The sequence below is a fragment of the Prenolepis imparis genome, unplaced genomic scaffold, assembly GCF_030444845.1.
Source record: "Prenolepis imparis isolate NDT839.2.m4 unplaced genomic scaffold, iyPreImpa1.0 SCAF_3, whole genome shotgun sequence".
Lineage (NCBI taxonomy): Eukaryota > Metazoa > Arthropoda > Insecta > Hymenoptera > Formicidae > Prenolepis > Prenolepis imparis.
This window is the reverse complement of record NW_028141161.1, coordinates 18,704,723-18,725,990: the sequence shown is the minus strand read 5'-3', so window position 1 is coordinate 18,725,990 and position 21,268 is coordinate 18,704,723. Positions and strand designations below refer to the sequence as shown.

Below are 21,268 nucleotides of genomic sequence, written 5' to 3'. Positions count from 1 at the left end.
AATGCATAAAATAAATGTAAACACATTTAGATGTATGTAAAACAGCGTCAAAATGCGTACATAATTCGATTTAGTAAAATACAAATAGTTTACTGTTGAAAATGTCGTTTATTAATTAATGTATAGATGTCAACGGAGTTTTGTAAATTACTTGTTATAATACATTATAATTAATAAATGCTAAAAAAGAGTGTATATTTTTACATATTTTTTTACATTATATTAAAAATGGCTGTCTTTGTGCAATTCTTGTATGAATATAAAAAACTATTTGAAAATATTTTGATAATGTAAAACATGAAAAGACAGTATGAAGAGCTTAATATTTCTTTCATCTTCATTTTAAGGAGAGATGTTTTAATGAAAATTTAGAATTAAGTTTTTTATATATAATTTTTTTTTTGAGAAATTTCGAGAAATTTAAAGAAAGTTGAAGTTTTAATCAAAGAATTTATCATCGAAAAAAATAAAATATCTTCTGGGATATTTTATATGCATATTTAAATAAAAAATATGCTCTAATTGCTGTTTCTCTCACATTATCGGTTATAGTAAGATTGAGATATATACGCGAGACATGTTTCATTTAATCAACGCTGACTGCTTCACCAAACGATTGCAGCGTTATCGCGAACGCAATAAAAATAATTAAATGGATAATAAAATAAAATTGAAAATAAAATAAAATTGACTTACCGAGATCTCTCTCTGTTAGTAACATAGAAAAAAAAATCAAAATTATTACTAACAGGATTGTACTAATATAATATGAAGTGCTCATGTGCATTGCTTATATTGATAATAAGTTTCTTGTGTTTTAAATTGTATATCGGATAAGACAACGTATATTTGACTTCGTGAATAAATGATTATAAACGTATAGCATTTGTTTTGATGAATACGAGTTTTTTTGTGAAGTTTGCAATTTTTGAATATGCACCACAGAATATTTATATTTTTATAATATGATTAAAATAAATAAAGTTTAGTATATATATTAAATTTTACGTTTATTTCCATTAATATTCGTTGCACGAAGCCTATCTATCCTTGCAGTAAATACCATCGTTGGAGTGATATTTTATCCAGTTCAGATAATCCGTGTTCTTCACATATATACCAGGTATCCCGGGATCGGCGCATCCAATACCCCAGGAGACTATCCCTGTTGGAATGATGGAGAAGATAATCTCACATGAATGAATTAAATCCTGTGATATAATTTATGGATAAACGTGATCTCGCAAGATAATTTTTTTTCAATAATCAATATTTAATTTTAAAAAATATGATAGATATATGTACATTAAAGAGAAACTCTGCATTTCAATATTGCATAATTATATATGTATATGTTGCATTAGAAAAAATGTAGATAATTGCATACATAATATATACACATATATATATAATAATATTGTGTAAGTATCTTAAAAATAATATTTATAATTTTTTGTTTTTGTTAAAATAGAAAATATATAAAATTAATGACACTCTTACCAATTACTTCATATTTTCCGTTCATTCTTTCGTATAGAAGAGGTCCACCGCTATCACCCTAAAAGTTCAATATTATTATTAAATCATTGAAGTGCGATATATACATATGTGTATTTATCAAATAAACAATATATGTATGACTTGATAATTTTTTATGTTTACTGATTTTTAAATCGCTTATACAACATAATTTGATAAATGCGCAGTGAAATAAAATTCTTAGGAAGTTAATTTCGTTAATAATGTATGTAAAAGAATTATGTATGACGGATTATTATTTCGATCCCACACAGAATACAGAAAATTAAATTGATTACGACGTGAGATAATACCTGACACGCATCAGTATTGTCATTGTAAGCACATATCATCGATTCCGTAAGGTGCTCTCCAAATGAAGTATTGCTACATGTGGCCCAGGACATCACTTTTAAGGTAGCTTCACGCAGAAATCTGGATGTATCACCTTCTCTTTGGACACGTCCCCAACCAGCCACTTTGACATGGCGTCCCGTGTAATCGGATTCTATATTATTGAACATTTAATTGTATAATTTTTTTCTATATTTGTTAGAAATTTCAGAATGTGTGAAAGAGAGAGTTAAAAATAGAAAAAATAAATCTTAATCTCTTAAACTCAAACGTTTGTTCAAATTTTAAGTATTATGAAAACTAGGAAGGAAACTGACTTTTACTCGGGAGACATGCAGGTTTCACATTTTCATTCATTTTAACTGGATGTTGTAGCCGAATCAGGGCAATATCATTTGTATCATGGAGATCGTCACTTTCAAAGTCTTCGTGTAAGATTACTTTATTGATTTGAGCTATATATCCCTCGTTTCGATTTTCAATATCGTGCATCCCTACGCCGATTGAGAGATCGGCAGATTGAACCCTACGCAACTCGCAGGAAAACACAAGAATCAGAATATATTTTTTTGCAGTTATCTTATAAAATTATTATTTATATGACGTGATATGATTGTCTCATTATGTAACAAATTATATAACTTCCGAGAACCTAATAATGATATGTCTTTGACTTTTTTATAAGTACGGAAAAGCAAATAAGATACCACTTAACACAATGTCCGGCAGTTAACACATATCGATCATTAATTAATGTGCCTCCGCAATGAAGAATTTTTTTGTTGAAAATTGCCACGACCCAAGGAAATATGTGCGGGATTGTTATTTTTCCACCGACAATGCGATTTGATATTCCTCCCGTTACTCCACATTCTGTTGCAAACAAATTAATAAATCGATTAAATTTTTATAGTATATAAAACATATGATAAATGTGTACACAATATTATGCAATGTATATCGTACATTTTTCTATGCATTTTCTATGAAATTTTCTAGGTAAATTTAATTGTGAACTTTATTGGCAATTATTTTATTTTGTGACATACAATTTTTTATTCTTTTTTCTTATTGTTATCTTTTTTATTATCGTTTATTATTATCGTTATAAAGTTCAATTAATGTAGAATTAATCAAATTGAATAGAAATGCTGAGCAAAGTAACAAAGTGCTCCAGGTTGACAGCAATTTAAAATTAGTGTCTATTCGCTTTTCGTGCAAATGAGATCTTCGTTGGACGCATATGCGTGTACTACTTGCATAATTTTCGATCGTTACCGCAATTCTGATTTACTCGTAGACGTAGCTGACGTTTCCACGCGCGTGCCGCCTGAAAATGAGCACAATGTAATTATTCGGCAAATCGTGAATTATCAGCCGTGTTCCGTTTCGATTTGTCCTCGTGATAATTTCACTTATTGTTAATTACTCTTTCAACGAACGTCTAGGATCAGAAGGACACCAATCGCGGCCATCAAAATTAAGTGGGGCTTCATGCTGCGCGGCTCTTGCGACATTTCATCTGCTGAAACCGGCGCGAAACTACTGAATGAGATTCAGAGAACACTCTGTTCTATATTAATCTACGAATAAAAACGGCAATCAATTTCGGTGTCCAACCATCGTCGAGCGTATCGCCTCGTCGGCGTTTCATATCGCAAGGAGCGTGTACTCATAAATTGCCATTCTTATTAACGTTTGGCACATCGGATGGCTAATTCTATCGAATGCTTGTGCAACATGAAATATACTGCAATCTATATAATTCGAATTAATCATAAAATGGAAATATCGGACACATAAATGCTATAATCGGACATAAATGCTATATACATATATTCTAAAATAAAATATTTACTCTCGCTCTCTTTCATAACAATAAACATTTTATATATCTGTAAAGAAAATTTCTTTACAGTAAAATTTTTGCAAAATTGGAAGGAAATATTATTTCGCATTTATTTATAATAGTTTTGTAATTTAATCTTCTAATGTAACTAACTAATAGTTTTATTTAGACTTCTATGTCAAACGTCATTTTTTCTTCAGGAAATGCTTTGGAGATTTTACGGATCACCGTCTTTTCTAATTCTTGAAAGCGTTATAAATTACTCTCAGAAAGGCGGAAAAGCAAACGAGTGTGTTAGAATGATATATACGGGCGATAAATTCTTATAAAAACTTTCTATAGCGATTATGCTTGTGACCAAAGAGTCAGTCCATGAAGAAAAAAAGCGGAAGATTTGGGAATTGGTAGAAAAAAGATCAAAGAAAATAACTGGCTCTCTGTGATAATTAAATCCAGAATGTGCAATGAACGAGTATAAAGATAAGAATGATTTCATTAATAATTGCAGAATAATTTTACGATGCAAAAATAAATAAAATTACAATCTTAACAACATTATTGCCCATACAATTTTTAACGTGTCTTGAGCTTAGAGTTAAGTGAACGTTTATCGGTGAGTTATCATTCTCTTGCCTCGTCGCAGATACGACTGAATCTTGGTACGGTTCTGTAGATACCGTATCATAGACATTATCGGTCAGGTCATGCATAGTCAAGAATTTTACGAGAGTAGTTTATGTACAATAAAGAACGCGGTCAACGAAAATAGTATAGGTTTATGTAGTACACCAGCTGATAGACATTTGACGTATCGTGAGAAATTTGTGAATATCTGTGGATAAATGTTGAGAATTTTGCAAGAATAATCACTTGAGAATTTTATTTTATGCATTTGCTTGTTTATTTGTTTATTATCCGCCTCTTATCAATAAACGTTATAGGTAATGAATATAAAATTATATGTGATATTACAAAACTTAATTATATTAGCTATATTAATTCCAACAGTATTTAGAATCGTGTTTTGTCATTTGCAATATCCATGGAACCATTCGCGTGACATCCGTGAAGAAATCTGGATAATTAACGTCGGCGCATAGTACTCCATTTGAAGTAATTCCTGTAAAATATATTTAATAAAATTCCATGTTATTGAATTATTTTATTTATATTATATAACTCACCTATTAAGATATATTTATAATTGTCCTTTAATATTTGAAGAGGACCGCCGCTATCACCCTAAATTACATAATTATTAATTATGTTTAGTAAATAAGTTATTAATTAACATTTTTAATGTACACAAACATTAAATTCTGATAAATATGTATTAGGTGCTCTGTATAAATTTAAAATTAAAATATATTAGTTCACACACACACGTATACTTTCTCTAAAAGTAAAGGTATAAAAAATAATATTAACTTATACTCAGTATCTCATAAATCTTTATAAGAAAATATTATATTGTTATAATATTTTTATGTATTATAATACTTAATAAGTAGAAACAAAAATTAGGAGAATTATTAAATTTCAGAGCGCTTATAAAGAACTATATACTCCAAAATTATAAGATTATCTGTATTTTTAGAAATATTATATATTAGAGATGTATGTATTGTAGATATAACTTTTCAGAATTTTTATTGTAGATGTAACTTAATGTTTATATAAAAAATAGCAAATTACGTGTAAATGAAAATATTACAATTGATTAAATACCCCGCAAGTACCGCGTGGTGATGTTTTATATCCTGCGCAGATTAAACTCGAGATGTCGGTAGGACATTCCGATTTCTTAAATAATGTTAAATCCACTATACGCAAACCACATTCTTTGTTAAATAAAGAATCAGTTTCTGAGAATCCCCAGCCAAGTGCAGATACTGATTCTCCTTTAAATTGATAGACATCAATTCCTGTACAAAGCAAATAGTTATGGGCAATTATTAATCATTTTATTTATATGTAAATTTTATTTTTCGCAGATACACACATGTATATTATGTATATTAATATATGTCATATATAATAACATGGTAATTACCAGGTTTTGGTAAGCAAATTGGTCTAACGAATTTGTTAAAGGTAATTCGCATAGTTAGTTTAACCAGCATAATATCGGCAAAACTTGTTTGGCTGTCATAATTTGGATGTGGAAAAATATTCTCAACAGAAAAGATTGTACTTTTCGCATCCCATTTGCATGAATCATGAGCACCGACAGATACTTTCAGATCATCTTTATTGAAACTATGAAATACAACATAAATAGCTTTATTTTATTTGTAAATTTTGGATAATTTCTGCAAATATAACTTATCGATGGAAAAATATCTATATATTATTTAAATTACGTGTATTTAGATACGAATTATCATAAGAAGCAATGTTATTTTTATGTATATTAATTATTATACAGCATATGTACATACATACCCATAAACAATGCAATGAGCTGCTGTTATCACATAACGATCGTTTATAATTGAAGCTCCACAAATTACTCGTGATCTATTGACGCTTATAATACCAGCCATCCAAGGATATTCATTTTCAGAAACTTCTCGTCCTCCAATTATTCTGGATGACGGTAAAAATATATTTTTCTTTCCGCATTCTAATAATCATATAAGCATATAATATTTTTATAACAGTTTAGTTGCATTTACGTATTCTTATAGTCTTTTTCTATTTTTTCTATTTTTTTATGTGTATATAAATCACAAAATATTCCAAAGGGTTTATTTATTGTGATTCTTGTAGAAAGTACATTTTTATTTTTATTTTTATAGAAAGATATGCACTCTATCAATATTAGGAACTTTTATAAGGAATAAAAAATGACATATCACAATTTATAATAATCTACAATAATATTTAATTCAATTTAATATTAGAAATTTTTTATCATTATATTATTTTCTTTTATTATATGCGAAATTATGAAATTATTCAAGATAAACTTTACCGCAAAATCCATAATCAAGATTTTCGTATGACGTATCCGTATGTCGATTCACTCGTTTATACCAGAATAATGTATTTGCATATTTAATTATTAGACACAACAAACTAATTAGTATAAAATACTGCATATGTAACACTAAAAGAAGACCAGTTACTTTTACAAAGACGAGCCTTACTGAACTGACATGTGTGTTACATTTAAATGCATACTCGTAAAAATATTTTAATGCCTATAATATTCTATGTATGAGTACATTGTAAACTGCGGACGTGGTTTAACCCACTAATAATTCTTAGATAAGATAATATTTAAGGTTCACAACCGTTTCCTGTAAAATGTAATAAATTGTTTAGATATACGAAATACTTGATATTTGAACATTATAAAATATTATATGCTTACAATTCGACTTTTAGATTATTCTAAGTGGAGATGTTTAAACAAATAAAATGCAATTTTTTAGATTTTGTAATAAATGTGCAGTAAAAATATTATTATTTTGATAATATGCACAATACATGTTAATATATATAATACTTTATTTTTTATTATATATTTTATGTATATTTTATACATATAGATATGTATATGTAATAATAAAATATGTATATGTATATATGCATTTAAATTAATAGCATTTTAGTTCGACGTACTTTAATATGGAAAATAATTTTAAATGCTTTTCCTAAAATGTAAAAATTATAACAATAAAAATATACCAATTATAAATATCATTATTTATGTATTATGATTATAATATTTGCATTATCAAGAAAGCATGTGCATATTATTTAGTACAATAGCATGCATCCTTAGTGTGCTGCAATATCCAATCGAGGTGTGGACCAATTTTCGTAAAGACAGTTGGTCTAACAACATTATCACATTTATTCACGCTTGGAATAATACCTGTAATACATATAATACACTTTTTATCGGCGATATATTTCTTTCTCAAGATTTTTTAAGAATTAATATTTGACATGTGTGATTTATAAAATATGTACGTATATCGCATGTGCGGCTAACGCTATATATAAATTTAGATTCAAATGTGAAATAATACATTCTTATTAAAGTTATCTTTTATTAATATGAGCATTAATATAAGCATTCGTAGTAATTTTATATTTTTTATCAAATTATAACTGTTTGTTTGACAAACGGTTATACCTACCAATAAGATCATAAACTCCAGCATATGATCGATATTGCACAGAAGACCCGATATCATTCTACAAATATACACAATATTATTTTTTATATCATATAATCAAACTTCTAAGTTATTTGTGTTATAGTAAATTTATTTTAATACAATACAATTAATTAAATTATTCTAAATTATACAATACAATTAAATTATATAATAATTAAATTATTATAAATTGAAAAAAATATTATACTGCTAATATACATATAAATATATTATATTATAAAATATATTTGTAATAAAATATGTTCAATTTACCTCGCACACTAGAGAACTTGTACCCACAACGCCGATGCATCCGTAATCATCATTGAAATTTGGATTCGTTCCTGATTTTATGCATTCGTTATATCCTAAAATAGGAAGTCCTAATTTTCGTGGCCTACATGTCCAAGTGTCAATATTATCTTCAGACTTGCTTGTAGTCCAGCCTACCAAAGTTCCAACTTGGCCAAGATAAGTTGATCCTATATATATATAGAGAGAGAGAGAGAGAGAACAGAAAAGAAGATTTAAATATATATAATTTAACATAAAAATTTGTGAAAAAATAAGTAAAAAATAAATACATATATATTTTGTTTTTCAGATATATACAAGTTTTTATAATGTAAATCATGAGGCAGAACAAACCTGGATTGGGTAGACATACTGGCGATATTCTTTTCTCAAATTTAGTTGGCCGACTCAAACGAATTAAAGCTAAATCGTAAGAATGTGAATCTGGATTGAATTCTGGATGCAAAATTATGGATTCAACGCTGACATTTACTGATGAAATGTCCAACGTGCATCTGTCATATTCTCCCAAGGATATTTTTATTTCAGGTGCTGTTGCTCTATCGAAAAAGATTTTAATTATATACGAATCGTTCCAAAACTAGTCTATTTTGCTACTACTGATATTATTTTGTACTGATATAATACTGATATTATTTATTTACATAAAGAGAGATAAGCAATTTGCTATAATAATTAAAAATAATAATAAAAATTTTAATCTGTATACAAACCCAATAATTTGACTAGCTGCTGATATGACATAACGATCATTTATTAATACTCCACTAATTAATTCGGATTTTACGTGAATATTTGCAAGCCAGGGAAATTCATGTGATTCTGTATATTCACCACCCAAAAATCGCGTTGCTTTACGATTTGATCGGCCGCATACTACAAGTATAAGATATTACAAAGTGCGAATTTTTAATTTGCACATTTTTTTCACATAAAATTATTGCTTTGTGGCTTTTTATATTATGACAGCTACTTTATTCTTCGTAAAATATTTATGACAGTTACTCACAGCAGGCACCACAAGTTCTGAATCTTCCAAAAAGTAAATCCAAAACACTGCGTTCATGTCTGGATATAATTTGATCATCGATCTAATCAAAAAATACATTTGCGAGTTCTCATACATTTACAAGATTTATTTGATGTTATTAATAATAACAATTTTTCGCCGGAAAGACGAAAAATATAAAAAAAAATTATAGAAGACATTGTAATCATTACTCACCCAAAATAGAAACGTAGCGATATATATAAAAATTAAAATTTTTGATATTTACCGTAAATGTCAAATGTATACAGTTTATGAAAATGTATAGAAGAATCGTGAGAGTAGAGTACTATAACAGAATTTATTAATATAGCAAGATTAACTTAGAGATACTTACGGAAGGGAGGGAAGGAACGATGCGTTTGTTACAATAGGTTGTTCCGAAATTCACCATAAAGATACAAACGAGATATTTGACATAGTCTTGCAGCTTCATGACTTTTTTGTCGGTAGTCGAAGCGATACTGTTCTTCGCTCAAGCAACTGGTTTGCGTCGTATAGCGGGACTATTATTGCCCGCATCCCAGGATATTCTCGAGAATGTAAAAGTAACACATCCCACATATTCCTTACGTTTGCAATCAAATTCGTATTTGAGAGTTTTATCATTGTATTTGTGAGTGTGTGTGTGTGTGTGTTTATTTCGCTTTTTATATTTTATTTTGACTTAAAGCCGGTCAGAGTAACTGGTCCGCTGATACCGTTATATGTTTTCCGGTATTGTGACCAGTATGTCAATTAATTTGTCAACAAAATTTGTTTCATAATTTCAACATTTGATAGAAATAAATTCTGAGCACGTAATACAAATCTCTGTATTTACATTAATTTTTACTTATGTGATATATGGTTTAATTAAGTTAAGTTATTCTATATTTCTATTAAAATTTATGATTGCTTTAATTGTACATCTAATATTATAAAATATGCTTTTTATTGAAAATAAGAATATTTGAAATTTCAAGCATATACATAATGTATATAATAATTATTATATCCATGATTTAAAATATAATAATAAAATGAATTAACTTATTTAAAATTAATAAAATTTTAATGGCTTAAATTTTAGGCTTAAATTTACATTAAAATACAGAATAAAAAAATCACGGAATGTAATAAATGTTATATGTATTTTACAAAAAAGTATACGTCAATGCATTTAAAAGTAATTTTTTTATTCAAATTTTTATTACATTTTTATATAAACTATTTTAATAATATAAACATTTTTCACAAAAGATATAAAAACTGGTAGCTTAAATCTACAATCTCAATCTCACTATATTTAATTTCCTTGGTAGCAAAATGCAATATTTTAATTTTTGGCTATATTTGAGCAATAATAAAATAATTAATTATACAGTATAATATTATTTCCACAAATGTTTTTCTGACAACATAATTAACATTGATATTTTATAATGACTGATATTTCTCTGAAACATCATTTCTATTAATACATTGATTGCTTATATCGCTTAATAGATACTAACATAAAGTGACAGAAAATAACAATAAATCGAACAGAGAGAAAATGAGAAAATAATATTACACGAATGCTCAGAGTATTTTACGTTTATCAGTTTCAAGTCTAATACAACATTTTATATTCAAAATTGTCAGGTATATAAATTATGCATAAAAAAATACTATCAACGAGATATCATTTTCATCCTGAGAATATACCTAGCACAAGTTTAAAGAACATACGTTAGTATGCAAAAATCCTTTTGTTCGCTTTTCATCGTATCTATTAAGGAGCTGCAAGTAATCACATTCAATTGTGCTCACAGAAACAGCCGTCCATTGAATTCTTCATAATCCAATCCATGTATCGTGTGACTCTAGTGTATACACCTGGATAACCAGGTCGTGCACACCCATTACCCCACGATACAATGCCGATGAGTTCATACTTCTTATCTTCGCGTTCCGCTATAAGGGGTCCACCGCTGTCTCCCTATAACATAAAACAATTATATCGCATAATTACCTGACGACGATTCAATATGATCCTTGAATCATACACAGAGAGAATTTTCTCTTAAAATTTACCCTGAAAATCATGGTAATCGTGGGACAATATGGTATGGAAAGAATTTTATGAGAATTTCTTTGATTCTTTGAATATTTATCACAATAAAAATAATATCTATCACAATAAAATGTAAAACATGTTTGATTAATTTTACTAAACTGCATAGTAAAATTTTATACTATATTGTCTTACAATTACCATGATTTTCAGGATAAATTCTAAGGCAAGTTAGTGTAGTTTTTGTATTTTAACCGCATATGTTAATATCATACATTGCATTAATGCATTGTAAGGTATACTTTTCTATGTGTATCTTTCGATAATATTTTTTATTTTCTATTGTTTTTTTCATTCTATTACTCATAAACATTACGATACCTGACATGAGTCCTTCTGTCCTTCTAGGTAACCCGCGCAAAGCATATTGTCTGAGATCATTCGAGGACTATAGCTGGTATTGCGACAAGTCTGAAGACTCATGACTGGAACTTCGACTTCTTGGAGAAGACAGGACGGTTTGCCATCTTCTTTCAATGTGCCCCAACCTGATGCTATTGCATTTACTCCTACATAATCATTATCTAGAAGGTAATTCTACATTAGATAATATAAGTAATCAACTGCATATGACGACTATAATTGTAATACACAACAATTCTATACAAATAACAATACAGTCATGGATAAATATAATCGAAACTCCAATAAAAAATATATAATTATTTTTTTTATTAAAAATGTAAGATATAAATAAATATGGAGAAAAAAGTTTCATTTAAAGAAAGAAGTTGAAAAGTTTTTGAATATAAATTTATTATAAAATGTATTTTTAGTGTGCAAATATGTTTTTGCAATAAATAGCGCGCTTATAAATGTACCATGTCACCGTTCGTTAACAAATTCAAGAAATATTATCGCATGCATTCAAAATGCAAATTTAAGGCCTCGATTTCAGACAGAAATCTTTATTATTACGCAGTTATGTACGCAGTTATGTACGCTACGACGATGCATTACAGTTGAGAGAGTAGGTACCCGTATACTAACTAATTTACGGCTCGGCTATCGCGTAATCGTCGCATAATAAACATGACGGCTAGACGTAGAACGTGCGCATTATTGTTCAATATTACGCTCGATTATGAAAAACCGCATTCGTTAAAATTAACAATTGCGGATACGCTAATTTAGCATCGACCGAGCATGAAATTATGAGTACATGTCGAAGGTAGATATCGATAACGATACGATTCGACATATAAGATTATGGCTATAATAGACGCGTGTCTTCAACGAAAATTATATGTCGTGATAAAGTTATAAAAAATGTAAAAATTATTAAATATATATCGAATTAAGATCTGATAATGTCTTTGAGGAAATAAATTATTTAATTCTTTTAATGCATTGATTTCGAAATTTATAACAATATTTTTATTAGACAAATTATTTTATTACGCATCTTTAAATAATATATATATATATATATATATATATTTATTTATATAAAAAAGATTATACTTACCCAACAATGACGGCAGGCATATCGGCCGTATTGTGTCACTCAATGGTACTCTCTCATTGAGGCGAAGTAGCGCGATATCATTGTCGAAATTCAGAAAACTAAAATCACCAGTCATAATACGTACAACGTATCTGGTTTCTGTTGGCTTTTCGAGACATCTGTCATGTTCTCCAAAAGTGACCTTGACCATGAACCACATGAATCTGAAAATAAGACTAGAAGAACTGATCACATTCGTCTGGCAAATGAGATTGCGATAGAAGAACTCGTTTAAAATAGATAAGTGGTCAAGGAAAATTTTAATTTTAATTTTTTACAAATTTTTCAAAGACTTTGCTGTAATATTAATATGTATGAATTAATAAAAGTTGCATTACTAACAAGTAACACTACTCAAGTGCCATTCGCCGATATTCTTGAAACTTTGCACACACGTAGTACATCGAAAAACATTAAACACGTGTTTTTTTATTTTGGCTAACAAGGCGTTTTAAGGTCGGGTATAGTACCACTATCTTGCCTTCACTGGCTGGGTAGACCTTCCCATTGCCTTCAATTTCCGCCATTTGGATGGCGGCATATTGAATTTTTCATCCGCCACCTCTAGATTGATATAACTGTTGCCAAAATCGTAATCATGTATCTAATAAACTTCGCAAGTGGCGTTAAATAAAGTTTTTGAAACTTCTGCGATTTTGTCCACCATTTTGTATTTGCCATTCTGAATCTCGTTAAACTAATGTCAAAATCGTCATTAGCGATCTCAAAAACACGCAGACAGCGTATATTGTTTAACTAAGCAAAAAGTAAATTGATATGCGGATAGCAAAATTTTGAGCAAATTGTAATTGTTAAGAGTAGAATAATGTAGCATTTCGCTTCTAAGGATAGAGAGGCTAACAACATTAACTTTTTCTTGTAGCGTGACACTAATTGAGGATGCAAATATGAAGTTCGACCTGTTTACGCATCTTAGTAGATGAATCCAATTTAGTAGCAATTTTATACAGTTATATACTAATATATAGAAATGTCTAACTTCATAATAATTTCATTTATGTATATGTGTAAAACGATGAAATAAACATATCTCTACTATAAATAATATTACACATTCAAATAATAAAGTTAAAGCACTTCTATTATGTTATTAATAAAATCTATGTTGGAATTTTTAATAGAGATACTTAAAAAAAATACAGAAAATAATTAATCATTATAAGACTTTTATGACAAAAATAATACATTTATAAAATTAGCCAGATTTTAATATTAATTTCACTTTTCCACCAAATATACGCAAAGTTATAAATTAATTTATAAATTATACCTACCCCTTCACGCAATGCGCAGCTGAGAGGACGTAGCGATCATTTATTAGTGTACCGCCGCAATAAAACTTGTTTAGATACGATAATCTAGCTATCCAAGGAAACTCATTCATACTCGTTGTTTGACCACCAACTATACGACTTTCTTCATTTCGTAACCCACAGCCTAAATTGTATAATATATTTTTTCTATAATATGTTTTCTTAATGCTATATTGTTAATAAAATTCAACAGAGAATTATATAGTTACTCACTACAGTAGCAAGGAGAAGGTGTATTATTAGATTGAGGTGGCTTATTACCAAAAAGTCCAAAGAAGTTTTTCATTTTGTCATTGAATACCCCGGCCTAAAATCGAAATGCTTATAATGTTTGATGATTAATGTGTGTTATTAATGAAATATCATAATTTTAAAAGTACAATAAATAATTTTATTTATGTTATAAGTCTTTGTTAGATATATAAATGTGAAGATATATAGGTAAGTCTTTATTTATAGATAGATTTCTAAATACTCTAATGAAATAATAATGAATAATATTTTATCTCAAGAGTTTATTAAAAAATCATAATAATGTATTTTTAATTTTGGGAAAGAGTTATACATATTTATAATTGTCTTGTGCATACAATTTTCTTAAATTTTAATAAAAATTGATTACTGTAAAGTCGTTTAAGACCTACATATTTGCATTTTGTTAGAAATGTCTCGCGCGATTATTATCGTTTTGCAAATAAGATTTTAAGTTGGTATTAAATCGAAATTAAAACCACTATCTCTTCAAAATTATAATATTTAATGCAGATTTATTGCAAATTTTTATTCAAAGTTTTTCTCTTAATACTTTGCAAAAGAAACGTAGCAACATCATTCGAAGAAATTAAGAATAAAAGGATGTACACGAGAAGAATTTGTCTTACCTGCGATTTTTCCATCGTCAAAAGCAGAATGAATAGTAAACCTAGATAGCGCAGAAACTTCATGTTCTGCGACCTGATTGAACTCTTCATGTGAGTCGATAAGATGCACTGATAAAATTCGACACTTTTAATTCACTTTACAGATTCGGATCTTTGTAGAGATATTTTTGGGAAAGAGTTGCCACTCTTGGGGACCGTCAGGAACGAGTCATGGACATGTCCCTGACTGAGAGCGAATATCATCTACGTCGACTGTGGAGGACTGAGGTCGAAGAGGTAATTGCTATTCCGGAAGGGAAGGCGGGCACAGCCAGTCGGCCGATACCTGACCAGTTCACGTTCATGTTCAGGGTCGAATCATGGATGACTGTTATTGACCGTCATCACGGCCACGACGGCATTTTATCGATTATCATACTCGGAGCTGCTTCGAAGATGTAAACTACGTTTCGATAAATTTTGGTATTAATAGAGGTAACGTCTTTATGCTTTTCTATTTGATAAAATGTAATGTTTTTAATAAGAGAAATATATTTACTTGTAGAAGTTTGTGATGTAGAGAAGTATGAATATTAAAATAATTATATTAATTGTTTAATTAATGATTTCTTTCTTTTGGTATAAAAATTAATTCTTTAATAGCTAATCATATGTTAAGTAAAGACGATATCAACGTTAAGTCTGAAGTATCTTTTAAAATAATCATTTTTATAGATATAATTAATGTAATTGCGCAATTTTAACGTGCCAGTAAGAATACTTTTAATGCAGATAAAAAAGACTTGCAGAAGAGAAGATTATAAGTGAATGCTTATTTATATATTTTCATTATATGCACATACGCATTTTGTGCGTCATCCGATACCGTTCGATAGGTATTTCAACCGGGAACGATATGAATTAATGATGCCTTCCGTCGAGTTTTGGCAAAAGAAAGGTGGTCCTATTAGTATACAAATTAAACCCCGATATTTCCACTTTCGACCAAAATTTATAACAAAATTTATTTGATTGCCATCGTATCCTATCTCTTAGAACTAGTTTCGGTTTGAAAAATCAGGTTTTGCAACTGCGTCATCGTTATTAGTGGCCACCGATTTCATATTTCTACAAAGAATATCAGAATTTATTAAAAAATAGCCATTTATATGATTTTAGGCTGTCTTTATTTATTATTAATATTATTGTAAAATTGCTGATAACATATAATTGATAATTAAGGAATTAAAAATACGTATAATAATTAGGAAAAGATTATTTAGTAAATAATATGTGTAAAACACAATATTTTGATTTTATTTCTTATCAAATTTGACTCGTTTAATAAACTCATTAAGCATAAGTGATAAGTTTTAATGAGTATATGTAAAATCACTATATGTAAAATATAATATTGATAAAATATATCTTGTAAAATTTGACCAATATGTATATGTAATTTTGATTATTACCACTGTCTATCTATAAATGTCATGCATGTTCTTTGAACTATTATTTAACATTTATTTGATTATTGAAATATATTATAACAGGCTTTTGCATTCCAAAAATTTATATTATTATTGTATTATACATATATGTTATAATACACATGTATTATATATTATATATTACGTAACAGTCATAAAATATGACCAACATAAATTTCGCTACTATGTACAAGGTTTACATGTGCGAAGATACTTTTACACGTGAAGTACATTTGCATGCGTCAACTTTAGCCCGGTTCGACAGTGGACCGTTACCGGTTGCTGATTATTCCGGAAACGTTCGACCGCTATTCATACGATTGGAAATGCGTGATAAAGACGTGTGGAGCGAGCTAAGCATAGTTGCGCTATAAGTGTACAAAGATTTTAGAAAATATTCCATACAATGATATAACATATTTTTCACACTGCCATTCATATACATATAAACAAGTGCTAATTGATAACAATAACAATGGCCTTCATGCAAGGAACTGTATATTAAATAATCCACTGAGTATAGTTTTAAACTCAGAGTTTCTAAGCATAAGTGTTCGTGAATCATCACGTGATCATTGCATCAATTGACTATGATATAGTATGTGCTTTGAAATTTTATATACAAAATGGAAGTGAAAGCGGATCCTCAATTGACGCATAAACAGCCTTCCTTCATGTTTGCGTGGATCCAATTGAGATATCGCGATACTCTAGTGTAAACTCCAGGATAACCAGGTCTACCACAGCCCACACCCCAACTCACTATACCTATTACATACGTATAATACACATAAGATTTAGGCAAACAAAAATATTACGACAGTAACGTGATTTCCACAAATTGTTTTACGTTTAATTACATAAGTATATAAAGTTATCTAGAGGAAGAATATTTTTATATGCATGTCATTAATGTTCTTTTAAAACAATTAATAATCGTAAATTAATCATATGCTATTATAAAATTAAAAATAATTGTTATAATGAAATATAAATGTATTTTACCTGCTATTTCAAACTTATCACCTTCCTGAACAAGAAGAGGACCGCCACTATCACCTTGACAAGAATCCTGGTTACCTCGGCCAGCGCAAATCATATTATCGGTAATTCGATTTGCTCGATATTTCATTTTTCGACATTGCATTAGACTATGTATAGGTACTTGTACCTCATGCACTTTTGCGGGCAACATTCCGCCTTCTGATGTTCTACCCCATCCCACTACTGTTCCTTCTTTTCCAGCAGGCTCGTATCCTGTATTTTATAAATAATTAATATTAATAATAAACAGAAAAATATTTAATGTGTTAAGAAAGATCTCATGGTTGACTATTTTATAGCCACACTACCTGGTTGAGGTAAACAAATCGGTCGAATTTTTCTTGAAAATTTCACGGATTTGCGCAATTTTAATAAGGCCACGTCATGATTGTAGGAATTCATATCGAAATTCTTATGACGTATTACACCACTAACTGCTCTCATAATGGAAACTCCATCAGTGTTTACGTATTGATCATGATCACCGAGTATTACGCGAATCTTCGATCGCTTCAACCTAAGATGTTAAAATTAATTTAGTCGTGACATATTATGTGTGTTCAAGAAGATTGCTTTTAGTAATTTTTTTATACTTTTAATTCTTATTACAGTATATAATATTTTATTGTTAATTAAATATTTTATTGCTACTTTCTTTTATTTATTTTATTATATACACTTGAACAGAGAATATATACCTCCGTACGCAATGGGCAGCGGTAATTACATAATCGTTGTTAAGCAGACTAGCACCGCAGTGAAAACGACCGTCATATACCAGCCTCGCAACCCAGGGATATCTATTCGGTATCGTAGGTCGTCCACCGATAATTCGATTCTCTTGATTAGATAAGCCACATTCTGAAAATTATATCATCAAATATATTTATAAAATTTTGATGTAATTTAAAGGAGGATATTAATTAATTATAAAAAAAGGATAGATAATGTATTAAATTTTTAAAAATAACTCGGGATCAATTATTATTTCTACGCCAAAAATTAATTAAAAGACTTTGTACAAATTTTTATGCAAGATTATAATTTAACTGTAAAAAGTAGAGATAATTTTTTTATATTTTTATCAATAATTAATTACATTAATTGTTTTATACAAGAAGAAATCAATTTAATTTATAAATTCAATTTATAATTGATTACTCTTACCGCATGTGCAATTTCTTAGCTTTTCTTCATCTGTCTCAAAATCAGAACCAATGTCGATACCAAATATATCATCAAATAAAAATCTTCCTTTGCGAGTTTGCGAATTATTCGAAGAATTTTCCTGAAAGCAATATGCAAATGATTAAAGCTAGTCAAGCGCGCTCACTTTCCACCGTAAATACGACATAAATGATAAGAGAAAGTAACCATGATCAGAATTATGGGTCAAGGTCTAAAAAATATCTCGTAAGCATTGCGTGTACATACAATATTATTTATATGGATTCTTTAATGCTGATGTATAAGTAAGCGCAATCGTTAGAATGAATGAACGAAGAAGTTCAAATTCTATATTTTATTAAATTTATTGTAAGATATAATGTTGTATGTGTGTGTGCTAAACAATTAATTGCTAAATAAAATCGTGTTACAAGCATATTTAGAAAATTTTAAATTTATAAGTATTTAACATACACTTTCATTCTCTTTCTTTCTTCTCTCTCTCTCGTTTTCTGTATGTACACATAAATGTTAAAATATAAATATATTTTTAAAACACGAAATACATCTTTTATGTTTTTAATTTAGTTGTATTTAATTTAGTTTTCTCTTTAAAATAAAACAAGTAATATACACACACACACACACACACACACACGTGCATGTGTAGATAAGTTTTACTGTTATACTAACAATAAGTATACAAGAAAAAATTTTCACTAAAAAGATAAATTTCATGAAGATTTACTGACAAAAGAAAGTTAGTAATATATAATTATATTATTATTTGACAACTCTAATTTCATAAAACACAAACACAAACATATATACAATATTTTGTTTTTTACACAAAGCTAATCTTGCTTTTTTGCAATTTTATATCTTCACTGACTTAGTACTCACAGCAGAGATCATTGATGCTATTATACTATTTCGACGAAATCCATGACCTTTGGTGGGCAGTATGTAGAAAGCCATGATCAATATCGGGATCAAAAGCTTAGGGCGAAACACGTGCAAAAGCATTTTCCCATTTGTCGTTTACAAATGTCATTCAAAATTATGAATATGTTTCTTCTCTCTATCGATGTAGCACCGTACACCACGCGTTTCTCTGATGAATGCCACAGCAAACATGCATTATATTGCACACGTACGAACATTCGGCGACGATTTCGCTCTCCAACACCGTCCTTTTCGTTTCTGTGAATTTTGTGAAGAAGCTACACAGGATGATGTTCGGGTCCGTCGAAGATGACCGTCGCTCTTGCGCGCTTTCACCTTAGTTCTACAAAGAAGTTGAACTGATCGACCGAGAGCCAGCCGGTCTTATGGTTGCGAAGAAAGTTCTTCTTTCACTGTCACTTTGCTACCATCGCCACGGTGCCATTCAGTACACATGGCATAAACGTGATAAATTCTTTTAATTTGGAATCAGGGAGATGGCCGTGTGTTTTGATCTTTGTAAAAAAAATGTAAAGCAGATATCTCAATAGAAATTTTCACCTGTGCAATGTCATCATATGTTGTTTCTTATGTGTTTTAACAGTTTTCTTGATTTCACGCTTCTTTCGAATAGTTTATTATTAAAATGTTATGTGTTTTGTCAATATAGCTAATCAAATACATCAAATGAGAATTTTGTAAATTATTATTGTAATGTATAGTATTGTAATTCGTAAAGTTTATAATAATATTTCTTTATTTTTAATTATAAGTATTGTTTAAAGCTAAGTATATATCGTTCAAAGTAGGAAGTCAAATTTTTCAGTTCTATTTAAATAGTTCATAATATGTTTATTACAAAACCACGGTTGTGCTAATGCAAAATAATGCCTCTTTAGTTTCATAAGTTAAATATATTTCATCACTTTTGTTAGAGATGCATAATAGATCACACTGCTGCCGACTAAACAAAGTAGAAGAACGCGACATAAACTAAATACGTGTGATTATATTCACGCGATGCGTGTGCCTTTTCTTATGTGTGACAAAGATTATATCGAAGATAAACTGAAAGAAACCATTGAGAGAGGAAGTCTTCTTCGTGAAAGGTCGGGTCTTGGTACTATACTGATAGAGCTTCGTCTCGCTACAATATATCACATTGCTTTTACCATGCAATTCATTTCCCCACCACTAACAGAATTCGAGACACGCTTTTATATGAAGTATACACAAAAGTTCTCCTTCTACGGCAAGAATACCGAAAGAGGAAATTTTGTTGAAAATTTTAAATAATAGACACCTTCAAATAATAAAAGCATATCAAAGAAAACACTGATAATAATGATAAAGATAAATGCTAAATCACATCAATAAAGCGCACAATTTATAGAATAAATCCAAATAGTTTTTCTATTTTATTTTGGACATAAAAAATGTTTTTTAGTGAGATAAATATATTAAATATAATATAAATAAAATAAGTATTATATTTAGTAAAATAAGTATTATAATTGATATTTCAATATTATTTGAATGGTTTAAAAATCAGAAGAATTTTATA

The 21,268-nt window shown here is 28.9% G+C and overlaps 2 protein-coding genes and 1 pseudogene across 3 annotated transcripts; all 3 read right to left on the bottom strand.

The window, feature by feature from the left end:
- Positions 1–446: 446 nt before the first annotated feature.
- LOC145934348 (transmembrane protease serine 9-like) lies at positions 447–6,861 on the bottom strand. The gene is made up of 13 exons (XM_083034707.1): positions 6,699–6,861; positions 6,167–6,347; positions 5,775–5,980; positions 5,450–5,646; positions 4,906–4,963; positions 4,718–4,841; positions 3,315–3,417; positions 3,151–3,202; positions 2,580–2,745; positions 2,190–2,398; positions 1,833–2,026; positions 1,501–1,558; positions 447–1,165 (listed from the first exon to the last, which is right to left on the bottom strand). The coding sequence occupies exons 1-13, from the start codon at positions 6,823–6,825 to the stop codon at positions 1,041–1,043; spliced, it is 1,800 nt and encodes a 599-aa protein (XP_082890833.1). The 5' UTR covers positions 6,826–6,861; the 3' UTR covers positions 447–1,040.
- Positions 6,862–7,341: 480 nt separating this feature from the next.
- Positions 7,342–9,749, bottom strand: LOC145934426 (vitamin K-dependent protein C). The gene is made up of 7 exons (XM_083034818.1): positions 9,597–9,749; positions 9,221–9,302; positions 8,925–9,087; positions 8,545–8,750; positions 8,170–8,378; positions 7,876–7,933; positions 7,342–7,607 (listed from the first exon to the last, which is right to left on the bottom strand). Exons 1-7 carry the CDS (start codon positions 9,693–9,695, stop codon positions 7,486–7,488), a joined length of 939 nt encoding a protein of 312 aa, XP_082890944.1. The 5' UTR covers positions 9,696–9,749; the 3' UTR covers positions 7,342–7,485.
- Positions 9,750–10,732: 983 nt separating this feature from the next.
- Positions 10,733–20,260, bottom strand: LOC145934347 (transmembrane protease serine 9-like; annotated as a pseudogene). Its single transcript, XR_014425015.1, has 12 exons — positions 19,663–20,260; positions 18,760–18,880; positions 18,291–18,453; positions 17,901–18,109; positions 17,554–17,805; positions 17,204–17,316; positions 15,080–15,208; positions 14,412–14,505; positions 14,160–14,322; positions 12,826–13,028; positions 11,679–11,881; positions 10,733–11,222 (listed from the first exon to the last, which is right to left on the bottom strand). The product of XR_014425015.1 is annotated as a transmembrane protease serine 9-like (transcript).
- Between the last annotated feature and the right edge of the window lie 1,008 nt (positions 20,261–21,268).